Source organism: Bombus pascuorum, chromosome 2 (genome assembly GCF_905332965.1).
Source record: "Bombus pascuorum chromosome 2, iyBomPasc1.1, whole genome shotgun sequence".
In the NCBI taxonomy this organism is placed as follows: Eukaryota; Metazoa; Arthropoda; class Insecta; order Hymenoptera; family Apidae; genus Bombus; species Bombus pascuorum.
The window spans coordinates 20,899,144-20,918,168 of record NC_083489.1 but is presented as its reverse complement, the minus strand read 5'-3'; the positions used below and the strand labels follow the sequence as shown (position 1 = coordinate 20,918,168).

General features: G+C 32.0%; 1 protein-coding gene across 1 annotated transcript; it reads left to right on the top strand.

Annotated features, from left to right (window-relative positions):
- On the top strand, window positions 1-17,081 carry LOC132904516 (aminopeptidase N-like). Its single transcript, XM_060955084.1, has 11 exons — window positions 1-1,204; window positions 1,557-2,003; window positions 2,479-2,662; window positions 2,937-3,096; window positions 6,949-7,030; window positions 10,137-10,486; window positions 12,111-12,388; window positions 13,080-13,273; window positions 14,940-15,245; window positions 15,345-15,423; window positions 16,262-17,081. The coding sequence occupies exons 1-11, from the start codon at window positions 726-728 to the stop codon at window positions 16,472-16,474; spliced, it is 2,772 nt and encodes a 923-aa protein (XP_060811067.1). The 5' UTR covers window positions 1-725; the 3' UTR covers window positions 16,475-17,081.
- Window positions 17,082-19,025: the final 1,944 nt, after the last annotated feature.

The following is a 19,025-nucleotide window of genomic DNA, read 5'->3' as shown; positions in this document are numbered from 1 at the left end:
GAAGAAATTCCATGATTATAACAGACCATTTTCTGATCACTATCCGACGATATAATAACTTCGATCGGGACAACACGTCAATTGATAAGATTAGCAAAATTAGATATATTTTTGATAATAGCCCGTCCACGCGTGCCTTATAAAGCATGAACACTTGTAAAGGTAGGCTTTCATAAGGCAATCGTTGACGTGTAACTTCCTAGCTGACATTTTACGCAACCGACTGAGCGATTGATTTGTAAGGTATGTTGAGCTAATTACTGACGTATTTTTCCGATAATTTCGAGAAATTGTTACAAAAATATCAATTTCTACATCGATCGAAATATGAAAGTAATAATGATCAGAGCTATTAAGGAAGCTATTACGTTTTCTTCTTATCACTAAATCATTCGATGGATTACGTGTATACGATTCCATCTATATTTCTTACGGTATTATCTTCTCATTCGTATCTCATAAATATTTGCAAGCGAACTGAAACGTTAAATAAGTATGTACATTGTAAATTTATCGCAGGTTGCAAACGATTCTGGTGTAGTATTTAATTACATACGCCCAAATTAACGTTACGCGTGATTTACAAGTAAAATCGAGTAAAGAAATTTTATCAACATTCACGAGCCGAAATAATAATATATAATAAATAATATATTTTACAAAATAGAAAATAAACGAACTGTGGGTCATCCAATGGATGGGCTTGTTTGCCGAATCGATCCAAGATGGCAAGAATATTGATACTGTCCCTTATCAATCTAATGTTCACGAATCTCCTACTTGGAGACGTGATCAGCTCTCAAGTCGACGATCCAAACTATAGACTACCAGTAGAAGCCAAACCAAGTTTTTACGAGCTAGATTTGACAGTGAATTTGAATTCAAATTTATCAGGAATAGATTTTAAATTTACCGGTGAAGTGAAGATCGACATTGTAGCTGAAATTCAGGATGCCCAGTCAATAACACTGAATATGAAGAACCTCATTGTAAAGAATACTACCCTATACGATTTAAATGGAACCGCTATTAAGGTGAATAATAGAACATATGACGACGTACATGAATTTTTAATTATCAAGCTTGATGACAAGCTTATAAAGGGAAACAAATACAAGCTTACTGTGAGCTATTCTGGAGTCGTAAATGATCAATTAAGAGGATTCTACAGGAGCAGATCTACCGACAAAAATGGCAATCTAACGTAAGAATACCTTCTTATATAGTTCACAAGTCATCTCTTAGATAAATTCTTCATTTTGTATTCATTTTGTAATTTTTTATTTATATTCAAAAGAATTTTGATAATATTGAGTATAAGAGCATGATAAATAAAAGAAACCAATACAAAAAATAAACGCTGTTAGATAGTTATGTAATATTATTTAAAATTAGTTAAATTATTCATTTTGGATTTAATTGGCCAAAAAATTTTGCATATCATCATTTCGCTTAATAAAGCGTAAAGAAAAATTACGACTGACTGTTGCATTTTCTCGCTCATTTTTCTGCTCGAGACGATCAATATTTTCGAGAACTTTATTTTCACGTTGCAGATATGTGGCTGCGACTCATTTCGAGCCTACAGGTGCACGGTTAGCGTTTCCTTGTTGGGATGAGCCTGCTTTCAAGGCACCCTTCAACATTTCTATAACCCATCCGAAATCTTATCATGCGATTTCGAACATGCCAGTTGAAGAACTAAAAGAGGAAAACGACATGAAGACAACTAAGTTCAAAACAACTCCGTGGATATCCACTTATTTAGTGGCATTCATAGTCTCCAATTATGAATGCAAAGAAGATGGCATGTTCAGAGTGTGTACTAAACCACAGGCAGTGGATCAGACATATTACGCCTTAAAAATGGGTAAAAAATTGCTAGACGCTTTAAATGAATATACCACCATCAATTTCAACCATTATGTACCAAAAATGGATCAGGTATCGCTGCAAGATTTTTCGCCAGGCGCTATGGAGAATTGGGGTCTCGTCACTTACAGGTAATTGTTGCAACACATAATCAAAGTTGATCAAGATCACAATTTGATTTAACAGGTCAAAGTTCAAATTTCAACGGCGAACTCATCGAATGTTCGATCAAAGCGTATAAGAGTTTTCAGGAACGGATAATGAGTCAAACATATAACATACCAGTAGAGTTTTAATGATGTGCTTTCTTAAAACTAGAAATTTTAGTTTAAGAAAACCAAATGTCATGGTTTTTTGTCTACATGAGACTTATACATATGCATATCTAGTTTATAAATCTGATTCATCAACGAATAACGTTTACAATTGCTAAGCTACCGTTAAACACATTCTTTTAAATTGTCCCAAATATAAAGAGCCTCGCCCTAAATTCCAGATTAAGAAAACTCTAAGTATATATATATATGAAATTAATGCAATATTAAAATCTATTTAAAAAATATTATATTTTTAATGGCAGACTTTAATCGAAATATTTCATTTCAGGGAGTCTGCTCTCCTTTATCAAGACGGTGTTACCACAACTCGTACGAAGCAAAGTATAACTACGATTATAGCCCACGAATTTACGCATCAGTGGTTTGGAAATCTTGTTAGTCCAGAATGGTGGACGTGGATTTGGTTGAACGAAGGATTTGCAGACTATTTCCAATACATTATTACTCATAAGGTAAGTGTAATAAATGTGTCTTCTACTTATATTCTATTAATTTGTTATAAGGGAATTGTTATAAACTGGATAATAAATTTTTATTGCACTCAGAATTTCAATTATCAGTTGCTCATATTTTATATGACTATTAATATAACTATGCATTCTACGTATGTTTCTGACCTCTACATCAATTAACAAATAATATATCTTTCACCATTAAATTCTCGACGACTACTTTAAACATATTCTTGTATCATATAATATCAAATATCATGTAATATATTTGTAGGTACTACCCGAATGGCGATTAGACGAAGTGTTTGTCGTTGACAACATACAAGGAAACGCTTTCATTGCAGATGCAGGCGAAAATCCGCGTCCCATGAACAAGGACGCGTACAAACCTCAAGAAATTAGTAGCTTGTTCGACAGTATTGCGTATCAGAAAGGTAAGAGATGTTCTCATTGTTATTAGAAGTAATTCCCAATACATATGTTCGAGAATATTAAGAGCAAAGTTCGACGCAACATTTTTAACATCAGATAAAAAATATAAACAAATACGGTGTGAGTTTTCAATAGTTTCAATTTATTGGCCAATGTTAAGCGCAAGAGATAATAGGCACCTACATATCTTATCAATTAATTAAGACATTAAACCTTAGGCCTAAACATTATCAGGCAAAAGATAAAAGGTGAGACTTTCGACGATAAATAGTTGGGAGACGTCCTATAACGGATCTGTTCGTAATTTTTACAGAATTTAAATTTTTCACATAGAATCATCGAAATAAAATACACACACTATTGCTCATGAAGTACAATACATACACTATAATTCGTGAAAGTATATGAACTCTTATGGATATATACAAAACAATATATTATACATTTGAAATTTCTTTAGGCATTGTCATGGGATACTGTCACGTAAAATAAAAAAGAAATTTAAGAAAAAAAAGAAATTATCTTTTTCTCGTTTGCAATACACTTCCGAGCTCTAGACGTGACTGTTCAAGACTGACTTGGATGATTTTAGGGAGAGTATTTAAATTCTTTTATTCGTGGGAGTGGGAAAAGGCTTCGATCATATATTTCTGAGAACGGATAGAGTGACCGGATCTTATCTCGATGGTCACTCATGCTAAGACGCTTTGGAATTTCGCTATCTTATCGCTTTGTTTAGTTGGATTTCGTCTGTGACAATACGATTGTCATGATTATATCGGTACGATTTATAAAAAGATCTTTTGATAAAATACTTAAATAGAAAATTACAAAATATTTATTACAAGTATAGACTTTGCAAAGATTAACCACCAAGTATTCCAACAGTCATTATTCATTACACTATTTACGCTATTCATTAGTTTTTTACTAACAATAAGTATATTTCTTGCAATAAATTTCTGCTAATTATACTTTTGAGTTAATTACAAATTTTACCAACATAATCAGGTAGTTATGTTTCATTAATGAAATTTCAAAAAGTTTCGAATAACGGACACAATATATCCATCCATAATTTTCAAAAATTTTCTACGACAAGTGTTCACACACTTTCATGAAGCACTTTAAGTATTCATACACCTTAGCCGATTTGCAACAGAAGAAAATTAATGTTAATAAACTATGTAAGTAAATGAGGAACTTATGATCAAAAACAGTATATATCATCTTCTCATAAATAGTAAAATGTAATTATTCTCCTTAAAGTTCACCAACAGTATTGTAGGATTTTTACTATAATTAATTTATTTACAATAAATGGATTAAAACAAGCGTTGGTTAAACAGGAAACGATGGTTATTTAACGTGAACTATATACATACAATAATGTACTATACTTAGACAACCAAATAGTTAATTTGCAACTCTCGTCACCACGAATTTGTTACGTAAAATAAAAAGGAGATATCGAAGACGAAAAATAAAAGATAAAAATAAAGAAATAAAAAGAGGGAATTTGTTTCTTAGTACTTGGTTTACAATTCACTTCTGAACTCCAGACGCGACTTCTCAAGATTGAAGCTCTTACAACTATTTTCGGCGGAATCTGATTCTTTTTCTTTGTCATCCCTCAATATTCCCACCATCTACGCGTTTGTTAAGCGTTCTCGAACATTCGGCGAAAGGACTGTTGGGATATTGAGGGTTCATTAGGCACTTCATTAGGCTCCCAAGCGCGGCTTGGTCCCCGATGCGGACTGAGATGTGCGGTTGATGTTACAGATCCAACGCTCTCTTTTACGCGGACCATACTCTCTCGACAACGCAATTCGCACTCTCTGACTTCTCGATTGACACTCTTTGACTTCTCAACTCACACTCTCTGACTTCTCAACTCACACTTTCTGACTTCTCAACTGACAGTCTTTCTCCCTTAGCATCCATTTGTCTTTTGTCTTATCTCCACCACGCATGTATTCCGCAACCGCTCGTGGCCAGGGTCACGCTGGACTTTTCCACGAAACTATTCGATTGAAGGACCGATGATACATTGTTGTGCCTGTCGGCACTTCAGCTTTCTCGTGACATTGTTTATAGTTCGCCCGATATCTCTTAGGCCACGATACTACAGTATATTAAAATTTGAAATATAATAAGAACTATTAGATTCAAATAACTATTGCTTGAATAAATTATATGATAAGTTTCAATTCATTCAATTATATTGAATGGAAAATCTTTTCTATTTCATTTACGACTACAGCTACAGACTACAGACTACATTTACATATGTAGATAGTTTGAGAATAAATAAACTCTCCATAACGTCTTGGTAAAAATTTTGTTGAAAAATTGTATCATAACCGGTTTCACTCTACAAATCAAATTAGTTGATTCCATATTAGTTATTTATAAGTAATTTTCCTGTCAATAATATAATACTAATTCGGAATGTCGTCATTATTTATTGACACATAATTATTAATTTGATACTATAATTAAATTGCAGAATACTTTTGAGTTCTAGTGGAGATACATTAGAATGGCGTTGATTATATTTCTTGAATATATGATTAGTATGACAATTAATTGATTAATTATTAATATTAACAATTTTTATGAAGAATAAACGTTCAAAGAGAAGAATAACAATCTAAATAGCGCAGATCATTGAAACAAATTAATATTTTGTCAATAAAAATATGAGAAATATTTTTAAAAATAAGTCCTTAACTTGTCTACATCAAAATTGGAAAAAGTACGTTGATTGTATTGCATTAAATAAACTATTTAATGATAAAGTCGAAAAGTGTTTTATGAAAATGTAATACTAATAGAATATTTAAAGACAGCAATCTAACATAAATATAATAATGTAACATTATAAATAGCAAGCTAGCTTTTTAATGGAAAAATGGACTTTAGAAGTAGAATTTCTTGAGGATTGTGGATTAATTTATTGATTATCTCCCTGTTCTTACGATAGCATTTTCTCTAATCTAATAGAAATAATTTTCCAAGCTCAAGACGTTAATATAAAGATGAACATCACAATCGCTGGATTTTCCAGTTCCAAACCATTAGAAAAAATAAATAAATTAGAAAAATCATTAATATCAAAATGCATTATTTGCTAATAGGATTTATAAGTTAAATATTTGTTGCGCACATCGCATACAGAGTTAACTGGAAAAGAATCCTACCTACTGTTTTATTGCAATATATTGATATTATAAAATCTAAAAAATATAATTATTATAAAAGATTTTTATCATTATCATTTTTGCTTTCCAAGAAGAGTAATCGAATTTGAGAACAAGGATATTTATTCAAAGACTAAAATATTATTATAAATATAATTTTCAATCTTATATTGCTCCTTGGAGTTAGAAGATTATCATGTAATTTAAAAAAGAATGGTATAAGTCGACAATGGTCTGCGTAATATACATATTTACATATGATCGAACAGTGAAGGGTCAAATTGTATCTTTTATTGGTGAATTTATTCAAAATTTTTAAATAATACATATGAAACGTACACGATTCATTTGGTGAAGCATTTCTTAACATGAGAAATGCTTAAATTGAAAAAAATTTTTACTATTTCTCTTTTGCATTATATACCTTAATAACAATGCAATTAACAAAGCTAAAAATAAAAGAAAACAAATTAGATGCATATACACATGTATATCGTTTGGTCCTTGAAGAAATCTAGATATTGCTTACATCTGCATGTTTTGAATAATGAATAATAAACTTAAAAAATGAATAATAAATAATCACTTCTGAATAATGATCATGAATTATTAAAAACCAATCTCTAATATATATCCATATTTTTCCAGCGGGGTCAGTTATTCGAATGATGTCACACATCTTGACAGAAAACGTTTTCCACGAGGGTTTAAAGGAATACCTCAAGCAGAAGTACGTATATTTTCATCTATATGATATATATGTCGAGTTCTCGTTGGGGTCAGGGGCGTGTAACAAATTTCCATTTGGATTAGCTAAAGTTGTTATCCAATATAAATGATATTTACTGGTACAAATATGATTATTACAGAATTAGACAAGTAACCGTGGCGATTAGATACTCGAGATGCTAATGACAATGATCTTAGGTTCAATAACGAATCCACGGTCGACGGGATAACAAATGCGCTTTCTTTCAAAGTCTAAGTCGAACTGAACTTACGTGTCCACAATTCAAGTGTAACTAAACTTACGTGTCCATAGTACAAGTTAAACTCAACTTACTGACCCCAGTCCAAGTGGAATTGCACATGTATACTCTTCTCTATACCTCTCTGTACCCCTCGGTCAACTATATTTTTAAGGAGAGCTATACAACTACTTCATACTTCTGTTAGGTATAAACGTCTATCCCGTAACCGTGGCTACGTTTAGCCACCAGTTGTGTCACTTAGGCCCCGATGTCTTTCATATCCGACACGACCATCCTGACAATAACATGTCCTCGGGTGTATCTAAAATATTATGTTTTCTCAACATTAGGCTCGCTGCAATTGACATTATTTACCATTTAACTAAATGTTCCAATACGTCAAGAGTCCAGTTCATCAACAAAAATTTGGATCGGATATCTTAATACTAAATAAAGGAAAATAAAAATTCAGTAACATTGTAATTAGTATTCAAAGTGCTAGTTGCAGTCTGTGGATTACCAGTCCGATCGTCATGACAAGGACCATTCTCGATTTCGTACCCAAATCTATCTCATTTTTCTAGATCGCACGACCACACAGAGCTTCGTTCCATGGTCTCACTGAACTTCGTTACATTCTAGCCCTCGGCGCATGTGAACAGCATCACACGGCTTCACTGAGCTCTGTTTCATCGTAGCTCCGGGCGCATGTGAACTGCATCACACGGCTTCACTGAGCTTTGTTTCATTGTAGCCCCGGGCGCATGTGAACTGCATCACACGGCTTCACTGAGCTTTTTTTAATCCATCATGACTGCATTTATATGGTCGTATACCGCCTAATGCTTTTAAAATATTCCTATCTCCTTCCAAAATCTCTGCTATTACAAATGGACCCTTAAACTTTAGATATGCTTTAGTTTGATTCCTTTGCACGTTTTTGCCTAATACAAAGTCACCAAAATTGAATCTAAGTATTTTAGCTTTCGTCTTGTCGAATCTATCTTTATCCTAACCTCTAACCTCTATGTTCTCTGCTGTCTTACATCGGAGATACCTACTTTTCTTTCTTCGATATTTTCGGGTAGCAATAAACCATAGGGTCTTGCTGTTTTACCGATTAGTAATTCTAACGGACTCGATTTAGCCACACGATTGGTGGTGCAATTCAAAGCCAACTGTTTTTCGCCATTCTTTCTAACCAGTAATACTCGTACAGCTTCGCGAGCGTTTTATTCCAACCTAAGTGCATAATTAATTAATTAATGGTGCACGTGATTAATAACGGACCACTTAAAATCTCTTGGGACAATAGGCAAGCAGAGAGTTCTGCCTTTTCTTTGTATTTTGCGGTAAAGGGTAGCAGATCGTAATTCATATGTATTCGCGATATCTTCCGCGAGCTCATCATTTTGCAATTTAGTAACGATTTCCGAAATTTGATCGCGACGTTGTTCCTCTAATAGCCAATCTTCTGAGATTTCGGCCACATTCATTTTTCTTTCTTTAACCTTGTGAATTACTATGATCAATATCTATGGGCTTCCGCGAATAGAAATCTATGTGTGCCATTCGTTTGCCTCCTCGATACATAATATCAAAATTAAAAGTTTGTAAGTAAGCTCACCACCTGTAAACCTTGTCATTCAGATTCACTTTATTACTAGATGTTTTCAAAGAATTACAATCAGTTACAGCAAGGAATTCTCGTCCATGTAAATAGTGGCGAAAATGTCTAACGGCGTTTACAATTGTCAACATCTCTATAAAAGTAGATTTCCCATATCTTCCCGTAGTTGGTGACAGATTTACGGACTGTTAGGATAAAGACTGTTTGTCAGTTTGAAGGACCTTGATTAACTAAATCCTAAGATTTATAGCGGGTCCTCAGGTTAGCTGAATATATATTGTTAATAATGCATCGATATCTGGCAATCATCTTGCCCGAAGAATAGGTTCTGTGTGTGGCGAGCCACGGGTCAGAAACCATTGGAATGTTTACTGTCGTGTGCCGCTACAACTATTCTTTTTAAGGAGAGCTATATAATTACTCTATACTTCTCTTAAGTAAAAGCGTTCATCCCGTGACGGCGGCTACGTTCGGCGACTAGTTGTCGCTTCGAGCACAAGCTCATTATCGCAAAATCTCGTACAATTATAATCGGGTTAACTTATAAAGATTAAAGTATTTGGGATTTTTCAAAGAATTCCAAAGAGAAGGCCCGGTGTCCTTTCATCTCCGACATATAGATATACATATTTACAAATTTAGCATTTCTTATTATATATAATATTTTGTACGGAATATTTTGTAAAGAGGAATCTCGCAATCATACGGATTGTCTTTGTCCTTTGTTTTGACATCTTCCCATATTCTGATTTCGTACATATTGTGGATATGTACATTTAGCATTTTCTGTAAGTCTTCCGCTACTACTACATTTTTTTGGTACCTTTCTCCTGATTAAAATATACAATTAAAACCTCGATTTAGCAATAAAAATGGTAAAATCTAATGGGATATATGTGTCCAAAAGAAGCACACGTATTTTCTTTGCTCAATAAGATGAATAAAAATATACTGATTTAATAATATTTAAACAAAATAGGTAATTTACGTTATAAACTGAAATAATACGACAAAAATTTTTAGAGTATCGTTCAATTATTTATAAAAAATAATGTCTTCGCCACTGTGACTCTACAGTTACAATACACTCAATATACACTTCCCAAATAAAAATTAAATATGTGTAAACATTTTTCATTTAGAAGATATTTACATATGTTTGTTATTGGCTTTTCAAGTTTTTGTCTTTTGTTTTGCCTACAAATCATATTAACGAGAGATAACAATTCTTGCAGTGCAGAGAAAGTTGCTAATTCGACAAATCTTTTCGAGCATCTTGGAAATAATAAAAAATGGGATGGAGCTTCGTTTGGGGAAATCATGGACGAATGGGTGAACAACGCAGGATATCCGGTTGTGAATGTGAAGCGAAACCATGACGATGAACTGCAGTTAAGTCAAGAACGATTTTCATTTTATGAAACTAAAAATGACGCAAACTGGTGGGTGCCTATAACTTACGTCAAGTCGTCTAGCATGGACTTTTATAATACAACTCCAATTATATGGTTAAAACCAGGCCGTAATGAAACGATAAAATTTAATAAGACAGAGGGGTGGATTATTGTGAATACACAGCAAGCAGGTGTGTAATATTGGCTATATTTAAAAATTTCTAGTATAGTAGAATTATGATTATTATCATCAATTAATGGGAGATTTTGGGGTGATTCCTTGTAAGATTAAAAAATAAAAATGAAATCAGTACATTTTCATTGTAGGGTTTTGATCCTATTTAGTTTTAATATTTATAGAATACGTAATTAAAAATATAAATTAAAAAGTATTAAATTATCTGTTAAAAAGTATGGGAACATTTCCTTGCAACTAATAAATTACAGCAACTAATACCAATACAACAATAGTAATAAATGAAATAATATATTTCTTTTTAGGTTTTATTGGGCACTATATTCGTCACATTATATATGATTTCGCATAATTTCTATCCAATATAACATATGTTCGAACTCGTAACAACTTGCATACGTAAATAATTCCAAAGCGGAAACATACCATATAGAACAAACCATATTCCACAGATCTAAAGAATTTTTTTATTAATATGGATGAAATACTCCGAATATACATATAAATTGAAATTTATTACTATAGGTTTAACATCAATAATTTTCATTTCAGAGTGAAGTATGCTTAAAAATAATAAATATCCTGATACGATTAATGTGAAAAATAAAGAAATGGCGCATTTCATGATTATATATTTCGAATAATCAAACTTCTATTGTAGTACCAGAAAGACTGAATTAAAAATTCCTATACTCATCTACACGATCAAATTACTGATCTTAAAACAAGAATTTAGGAAGTAATATTTAGTCAGTGAATTTTCTAATTTTTTATTTATTCATTCTCTATTTTTCCTCTAATAAAAATTAAATTGTCTATTTTTAGTATCATCTTTTGCCCTATAAAACCATAAATAGAATGTAAGTGTTTTTTTAATAAATAGATTTGAAGAAAATTTAATACATAACTGTTTTGAGATTGTTAACTAAAACATATGTAATACAAAATAATTTTAACTTTTCGAATGATAAACTGATACTTAAGTTACTGCGTAGAAAGAAACATACTATTTTTATGCAGGAATTTATAGTGATTTAATTACGCACCAATAATTGCAACTTGAATTGAACGAATTTTCAATTTCGTAAAATATAGTAGCTGTGAAAACTTATGGAATCTTTACATAGTTAGTAACAACATGTTTATGTAGTAGTTAGAAACAACATGTTTATTATTATGCAGCTTTGTAGGAATTGCAAATTTAAATTTCGAGTTAGGAAGCTTACAAATCTTGAAAAAGTATTCTTATAAATATTTCAATACAATAATAATTATCGTAGCTTTAAATGTCGTAATAATTTAATATTTAAATATATAAATTGGACAATTACAACATGTTCTTAATTTATATTTGTGTTATCTGAAAAATCATCAATTTTTAATGGTTTAACTATTTTGTAAAAAATTTCAAATATTTATTATACTGTAAAAGTATGTCTCAACGTTATACAAATATGTGTATGTATTATATTAATAATTAACTAAATTTTTTAGAAAGCGTGCAAGATAATTAAACCAACCGTTATTATAAATATATCTGAATTGGTCCAATCTTTTGCAAGATGAATAACACATACATACTTTCATTTTTTAATTATTAGTTACTTGGTTTGTTTTAGGTTATTATCGCGTAAACTATGAGCCAGAAATGTGGAAACTGTTGTCGATGCAGCTGAACTCGGATAACTACGAGAATATCCACGTCGTAAACCGTGCTCAGTTAATCGATGATGCCTTAAACATGGCTCGCACTAACCGATTGAACTATACGGTTGCATTGACACTCACACTTTACCTTGAGAGAGAAACAGATTACGTGCCTTGGCAAACGACCTTCAGGAATATGAAATTTTTGCACAACATGTTACGTACTTCTGCACAATATAATAATTTCATGGTATACATATATTTATAACATAATATGTCTTAAAGAAGCCAAATATTTTAATTCATAATTTCTGATATATTTTACTCATTTTGGTAATTATATAGGTTATTATATAAGTCGAGCAGGTATGAACTATTTTTCCATAATTGTTATATTAATAACGGCTATTCTATTGGTGATACAGAAATTGTTTTTAATTATTTCCAATTTATAGAATTATTAATTTAGTTTATATTAAAAATTAAGTTTTTAATTGACTAAATAATATAGTAGTCATATATTATTATACACACGATGAAAAATGGCTACAAGAGATCTTTTCTAGTGTAATTTTTGTCCAATCATTCTATGATAAGTAGACTCCGAATATTTATGCAAATTCATATTTTTATGAACACAACTAAGGGATTAAGATCCAGACAGAAATTTAATTTACCTATTAAATACTAAACCGAGTACTGTACTTTGGATATTTTATAGATTTTTGCATATTTTGTTCATTCATAATATTTACGGTCTTGCACGTTTTCTATTTTAAAACAGACAGTAGGCAATTTTTGCACAAAATATAATAGGTAGAAAAAATCGAATTTACGTAATAAGAAGGATGCACATATTATATTCCTTCCGAAAGATTTTTTTGCTCTAATGTAACCAATTTTTCTATTTCTGTTTAAATAAAAGTTCAAAATCGTTGCAGAGTTATATTCGAAAAATAATGAAATCCGTGACGAATGAAGTGAGGTATAAACCGTATGAGAAAGGTGAAGAGCCCGATATCGTGAAACTTCTTAGGGTAAACGCAATGGAATGGGCCTGCAGAGCTGGCGTTGACAAATGCAAAAATTATACCAGCAGAGAGTTCAACGCATGGTTAAGTAATTCCAGTAGATCGTAAGTTGCTATTTTTGCTCTCACTTGTTTCTTTTTTAATCTTCCCTACCTTTTATCGTTGACTTATTCACAATAAATGAAGATTTATCGATGGTATATATCATTTTCAAATCTTGCGATTATATTGTTTTCCAATTGTTAAACGTAAATGCATTTTATTGAATCATGACGATTGCTATAATTATACGAAAACTTATGTATCTCGTGATAGTAAAAGTCAATTAAATAATAAATAAAGAAATATATACATATATATTTATTTATTTTATAATATAATATATATTATATATATAACAAATATATATAATAAAATATATATTTTATATATATATATATATATATATATATATATATATATATATATATATGTCGGGTTGGCGTTAGGGGCGTGTAATGAGTCTTTGCCGGTGTTGTTCATTGTTGTTGCACAAACGTTTATTACACAGATATAGTTGGTACAAGATTGACAAGCGGCCGCGGTAACTAGACGCTAATGACAATGACCCTAGGTTCGATATGGCGAATCCACGGTCCACGGGATAACGAATATATTTTGCTTCGAAGTCTAAGTCGGACTCGACTTACCACTCGTGATACGAGGATCGCTTGATTAGCTCTTTGCTAAGACGTAGATTATTCACCGATCGTACAAACACACTAGGCATATGGCTAAAGAGACTGCCAGAAAGGGAATGACTTTCCGTCACGACGACGCTGCAGAGGAAGGCTATGATGGGATGTGCCTAAAGGCACGAGATCATCGGATTCGTCAAAGAAAGCCTCCACACGGAGGGTGAGGGAAATAGGTGTTGCTGTTAATTGGTTAATTTCTATATTGGCGGTTAGAAAAGGATGCTAGCCGCCCTTGAGAGAGAGTTCCTAGCGGGAAGCGTCGCACGTGAGGAAATCTGATCTCCCATATCTTCCCGCAATAGGTGACAGATTTACGGACGGATAGAATAAAGACTGTTTGTCAATCTGAAGGACTTTAGTTAACTAAGTCCTAAGATTTGTAGCGGCTCCTCAGACTATCTGAGCATAAACTGTGAATGATGCATCGGCATCTGGCGATCATCTTGCCCGAAGAATAGGGTTGTGTGTGACGAGCCACGGGGCAGAGACAGTTGGAATGTTTGCTGCTTAGGTGTTGGTATAATTATTTCTTTTTTAAGGAGAGCTATGCAATTCTATATGTCTGTTGGGTAAAACGTTCATACCTTGGCCGCGGCTACGTTCGACGACTAGTTGTCGCCTCGAGCCCAAGCTCATTACCGCAAATCTCGGACAATTATAATCGGGTTAACTTATAAAGATTAAAGTATTGGGGATTTTCCAAAGAATTTCAAAGGGAAGCCCCGGTGTCCTTTCATCTCTGACATATATATAATACTTTCTATATATTATATGTATATATATAGAATTATATATAAAATTACACATATATATATAAAATATATAAATATATAATATGTATATAATATAAATTCCTGACTGTATTCCGTTTTCTATATTATTTCCGATCGCCAGAATATTTTTTACGATTGAAAGAAGTAATCGTTAATGGAGGATCGAAGCAGAATTAAATGATATTGCCGATATTGAGATAGTCAATATGTATAGCGCAAGATGAATTTTTTTATCAAAAAAGTAATTACTTTATTTACAGATTTGATATTGACTTGAAAAACAATATTCTCTGCGATGGATTAAGATCTGCAAATAAAAAAGCGTGGAACTACACTCTGACCGAATTGTTGAAAACGAAGGACGAAGCCGAAAAAAAGAGTTTACTTTCTCTCTTGGCTTGTTCCGAATCAGTAGATCTGCTGAAGGAATACTTGCACATTTCTATTCAGGAAAACGCACTTGTGACATTTGATAATGCAGTTCTAAATGTAGTGTCACAGAATGCAAAGGGTGTCAGCATTGCTCTGGAAGTGCTCACTAGCGAAGTTGAGAAGATAAAAAAATTGTAATTGACAATTGAAATTGTTTTCATCGTTGAAAATCCGATCTAATAATATCGAGGTGTGATTGGTTCGGTATAATTTACAGAACTTTTTGATTTCAGAAACAAAGCCGAAGACATCATCAAATCGAGTGCTGACATAATTGCAAGCGCAATTACAAATAAGGATGAATTTACGCAGGTACAATAACGTTTAATTAAAATATATTAACTTTAAAACCTTATTTTAATTCTTTTTACTTTAATTAAATGCATTGGTCGGTCTTTATCACAAAATGAATTTTAACAAAGCCTCTAATGTAATTTTTCTTTTTCCTTATGGAAATATGCTCTTATTGTCTTTCTTCATGCGCTCATGCGTTTCCTTTGTCTGATCTAACTTATAAATGTTTTTAATCATTTTTATATGACAAGAGTAGAATTGAAAAGGACAACATGGCTAATCAATATATTTGACGTATACTTTGGTTATTATGTTTTTACAAAGAATCGTTAGTACAATAGCCAACAGTGAAAAGAGGTACAGAATGAATCCGAAGAAAACTTATACGAACAAATGTTTAAACGTGCTATTCACAATTGTCGTAGTATTAGAAAGTTTCATAACTATAATATAAAAGCACATGCAAAAAATATGATGAGTTGATATATCAAAGGATATAAAGGTCCTCAAAATAGGTAATAGATTTATGAAATATTGTAAATGATTATAATCAAGGATATATTCAAAATTATAGCACTCAACACTTTTTAAATATTCAATAACTGGTTATTGATATTTATAATTGCTGCTAATATTTCTTGCTTGTGGTTTTCCATTATATAGTAGTAACTTAAACTTCATACTAGTAAATATATCTATAAAAATTGTGAAATTTGCTTGGTACGTAAGTAGTTCGTAACAATCGTTTGTTTATTAACTTTTGAACGAGTAATCTGTATGTTTGTCTGAGGAGTATGTATCATTGCATGTATGTAAGCTAATAATTAATAGTATGCAATCATTTTTTACTTGACAGTTAATTATGTTTTTGACGAAGGAGAGATTGAAACCAGACATTCTTGAGACTATCTTATTGAAAGCAACCAGAAATTTGGAATGGCTTAACGTCCATCAAGAAACCATTGAGAACTGGTTGTACACTCACAGGCACTATTTCAACTCCTCCAGTTCGCTGACATTTGCAACGCTTCTCATTATATTCTCAGTATTTATTACCAGATTTTACTAAAAACTTATTCAGTTGAACTGTAATTAGAATGTATTCAATTGGTTCATCGAGCAACCGAGGCGCATAAAAATACAATCAAGTATTAGAACAAATCGAGAATGATCATTTGTATAGAATGCATTAGCACGATCATGGAATCAATGATCGTGTTAGTCGATAGAGAGATATAATATACAATCTATGAAGATTTGGAATATTTTTATAATTTAATGTGATTGTAGGGAAAGCTATTTGGTCCAAATATATTTTTATATTACGTTAAAAAATAAAGAGTGAAATCTTAATGTCGTTACGGATTTACTTATTTGATTCGTACAAGTTAATCTATTTACAATAATATTAAGAAAGAAAGGGAGTATTATTATAACATGAAAAATAAATAGTAACTTTAATCGTATGAAGCTGTTTAGAAATATGTTACATATTAATTAAGATGTATAGTTTGTATAGTAAATGTTCTTACATGCTCCATGCATGTATATAGGCATTATGTCATTTACTTAAAACTCCAATTAGTGTTTAATAACTTAATATTTTATAATATTATAAATAATATTGTAACTGTATGAATATAGATATATGATAAAGAGACTTAAAAATAAATAAAGTATTGAGTGACTTTTATAATTTTATATTTTCGCTCGGAATAAGACAATATACATGTATAATTTTAACCTTTTGCCTTCATCAGCCTTGTTAACTCTGGCTGTTTACAACTTCCTAACTCTTCAACTTGTCCGTGTACTACGTCTTTTCTATGTGATTCCCGAGATATCTCGCAAAAATGATCATGGTATAATTGCTAATATAACGATCTCTTATACAGAGTAGATCTGAAATCATAAAAATAACCGGGTACGGGATAAATCTATATGAAAAAATGAGTTAAACATATAGAATACAAATTTTTCATATGATGCTTCGTTTCAGAGACAATCGAGTTTGAAAGTTTGTCAAGTATACTTCAACTGGACTAATTAATACGAGGTTATCATACATGTAAAAATCAGTTTAAAATATTAAAGAATATTTTTCCGCTTAAAATCTCATTTTCAAGAAAATAAACTTTGAACATGTTTAATAACGAACTGATCTGATACACACGCATGATACATTTTCAAATTTTCTTTCTTGAAAAAACAAAGCATCAAATGAGAAAATTTTATTCTATATTTTTTACTTATTTTCACATGTAGTTTAAACTCCTTTATTCTTCTTTATTTATTTATCTTTCTTCTTTAATCCGGGAATTATTCCAAAATTAGATGTACTTGTCAAATGCTCGAACTCGATTTTCGTGAAAACGGAGCCTCGGATGAAAAAGCGTTATGCCAAAATTTCTTTTTAGTTTTTTATGTAGAACCAACCCTTGTCCCGTTGTGCTACGATTTCCGCTCTAACCTGTATAATAATAATTACAGCAAGATATTTAAATGAGAATATATTAAATTAAAAATAAATTAAGAAATGGAGATTAAAAAATTTATATTTTTTAAAAAATAATTTCCGGGAGAAATGGATAAAGCAAGGGGTGAAAGTGATACTTATCTTTGACGGGTAAACCCTTAGTATATACATTTTTTTCGTTCTGCAAGTGAAATTGATTAAATTTGTTATAATTAAAAAATACCTGTAATAAAAGTTATATCTATATAATATATCTATAATAGAATATAGGAATTGAAAGAGTCCCCGTCGAACGTTCGTAGAGATAAAATGTGTTTACAAGCAAGTGTCAGCAAGTAATAAAGGAATTACAAGCGAAGGTGTATAAACTCCCAATAACTAATCTTATTAGAGCAACAGCTTTTTAATTTCATCGTTAACCAAAAAAAAAAAAAAAAAAAAAAAAAGGAAAGCTGCAACTGTCTCTGATCAGTCCCCTTTCGACTGCCGAGGAGTGCAGACGTGCCAGGTACCCGGAGAGGTCTCTCCGTCGAAGCCGGAAGTGGAAAAAAAAGTAGTGCCCCCGAAATTGCGAAAAGCGGGGAAAACGGGGAAATGCAACAAGTGCCACCGCTCAGAATATCAAACAACGGCGAAACATACGCCATACACAGGGGCATGGAGGTCCAGGAGTGCACAGAGGACGAAATGGATGTCACCCAGATGAGCGACGACAGAAACACAACCAACAACAAAATAACAAAACAAGACGAAAGCTGGAAGGTCGTAACTCCCAGCAAAAGAAGAAAAATAACAACAAACGCAAATACTAGGAGGGCTGCAGAATCAGAAAGTAAGCAGTGGCTCCAAGAAATCCCTCTACAAAACCCCTTCAGCGTACTACCACAAGAGAAGGAACCAGAAACAACGGAAAAACCAACAACACACAACCCCAAACCACCACCAATCTACATCGACGCGCAGATAATAGACCCCCTCCTCGAACTGCTAAACATCACGGCAGGCAAAGAAAATTACAGCATTAAACAATTAAAACTGGACCAGGTAAAAGTGCTAACCAACGCCCCAGAAACCTACAGAAAAGTGGTAAAGATGCTAAAAGAAAAAAACGCCGGGTACCATACCTACCAACTCAAAACTGACA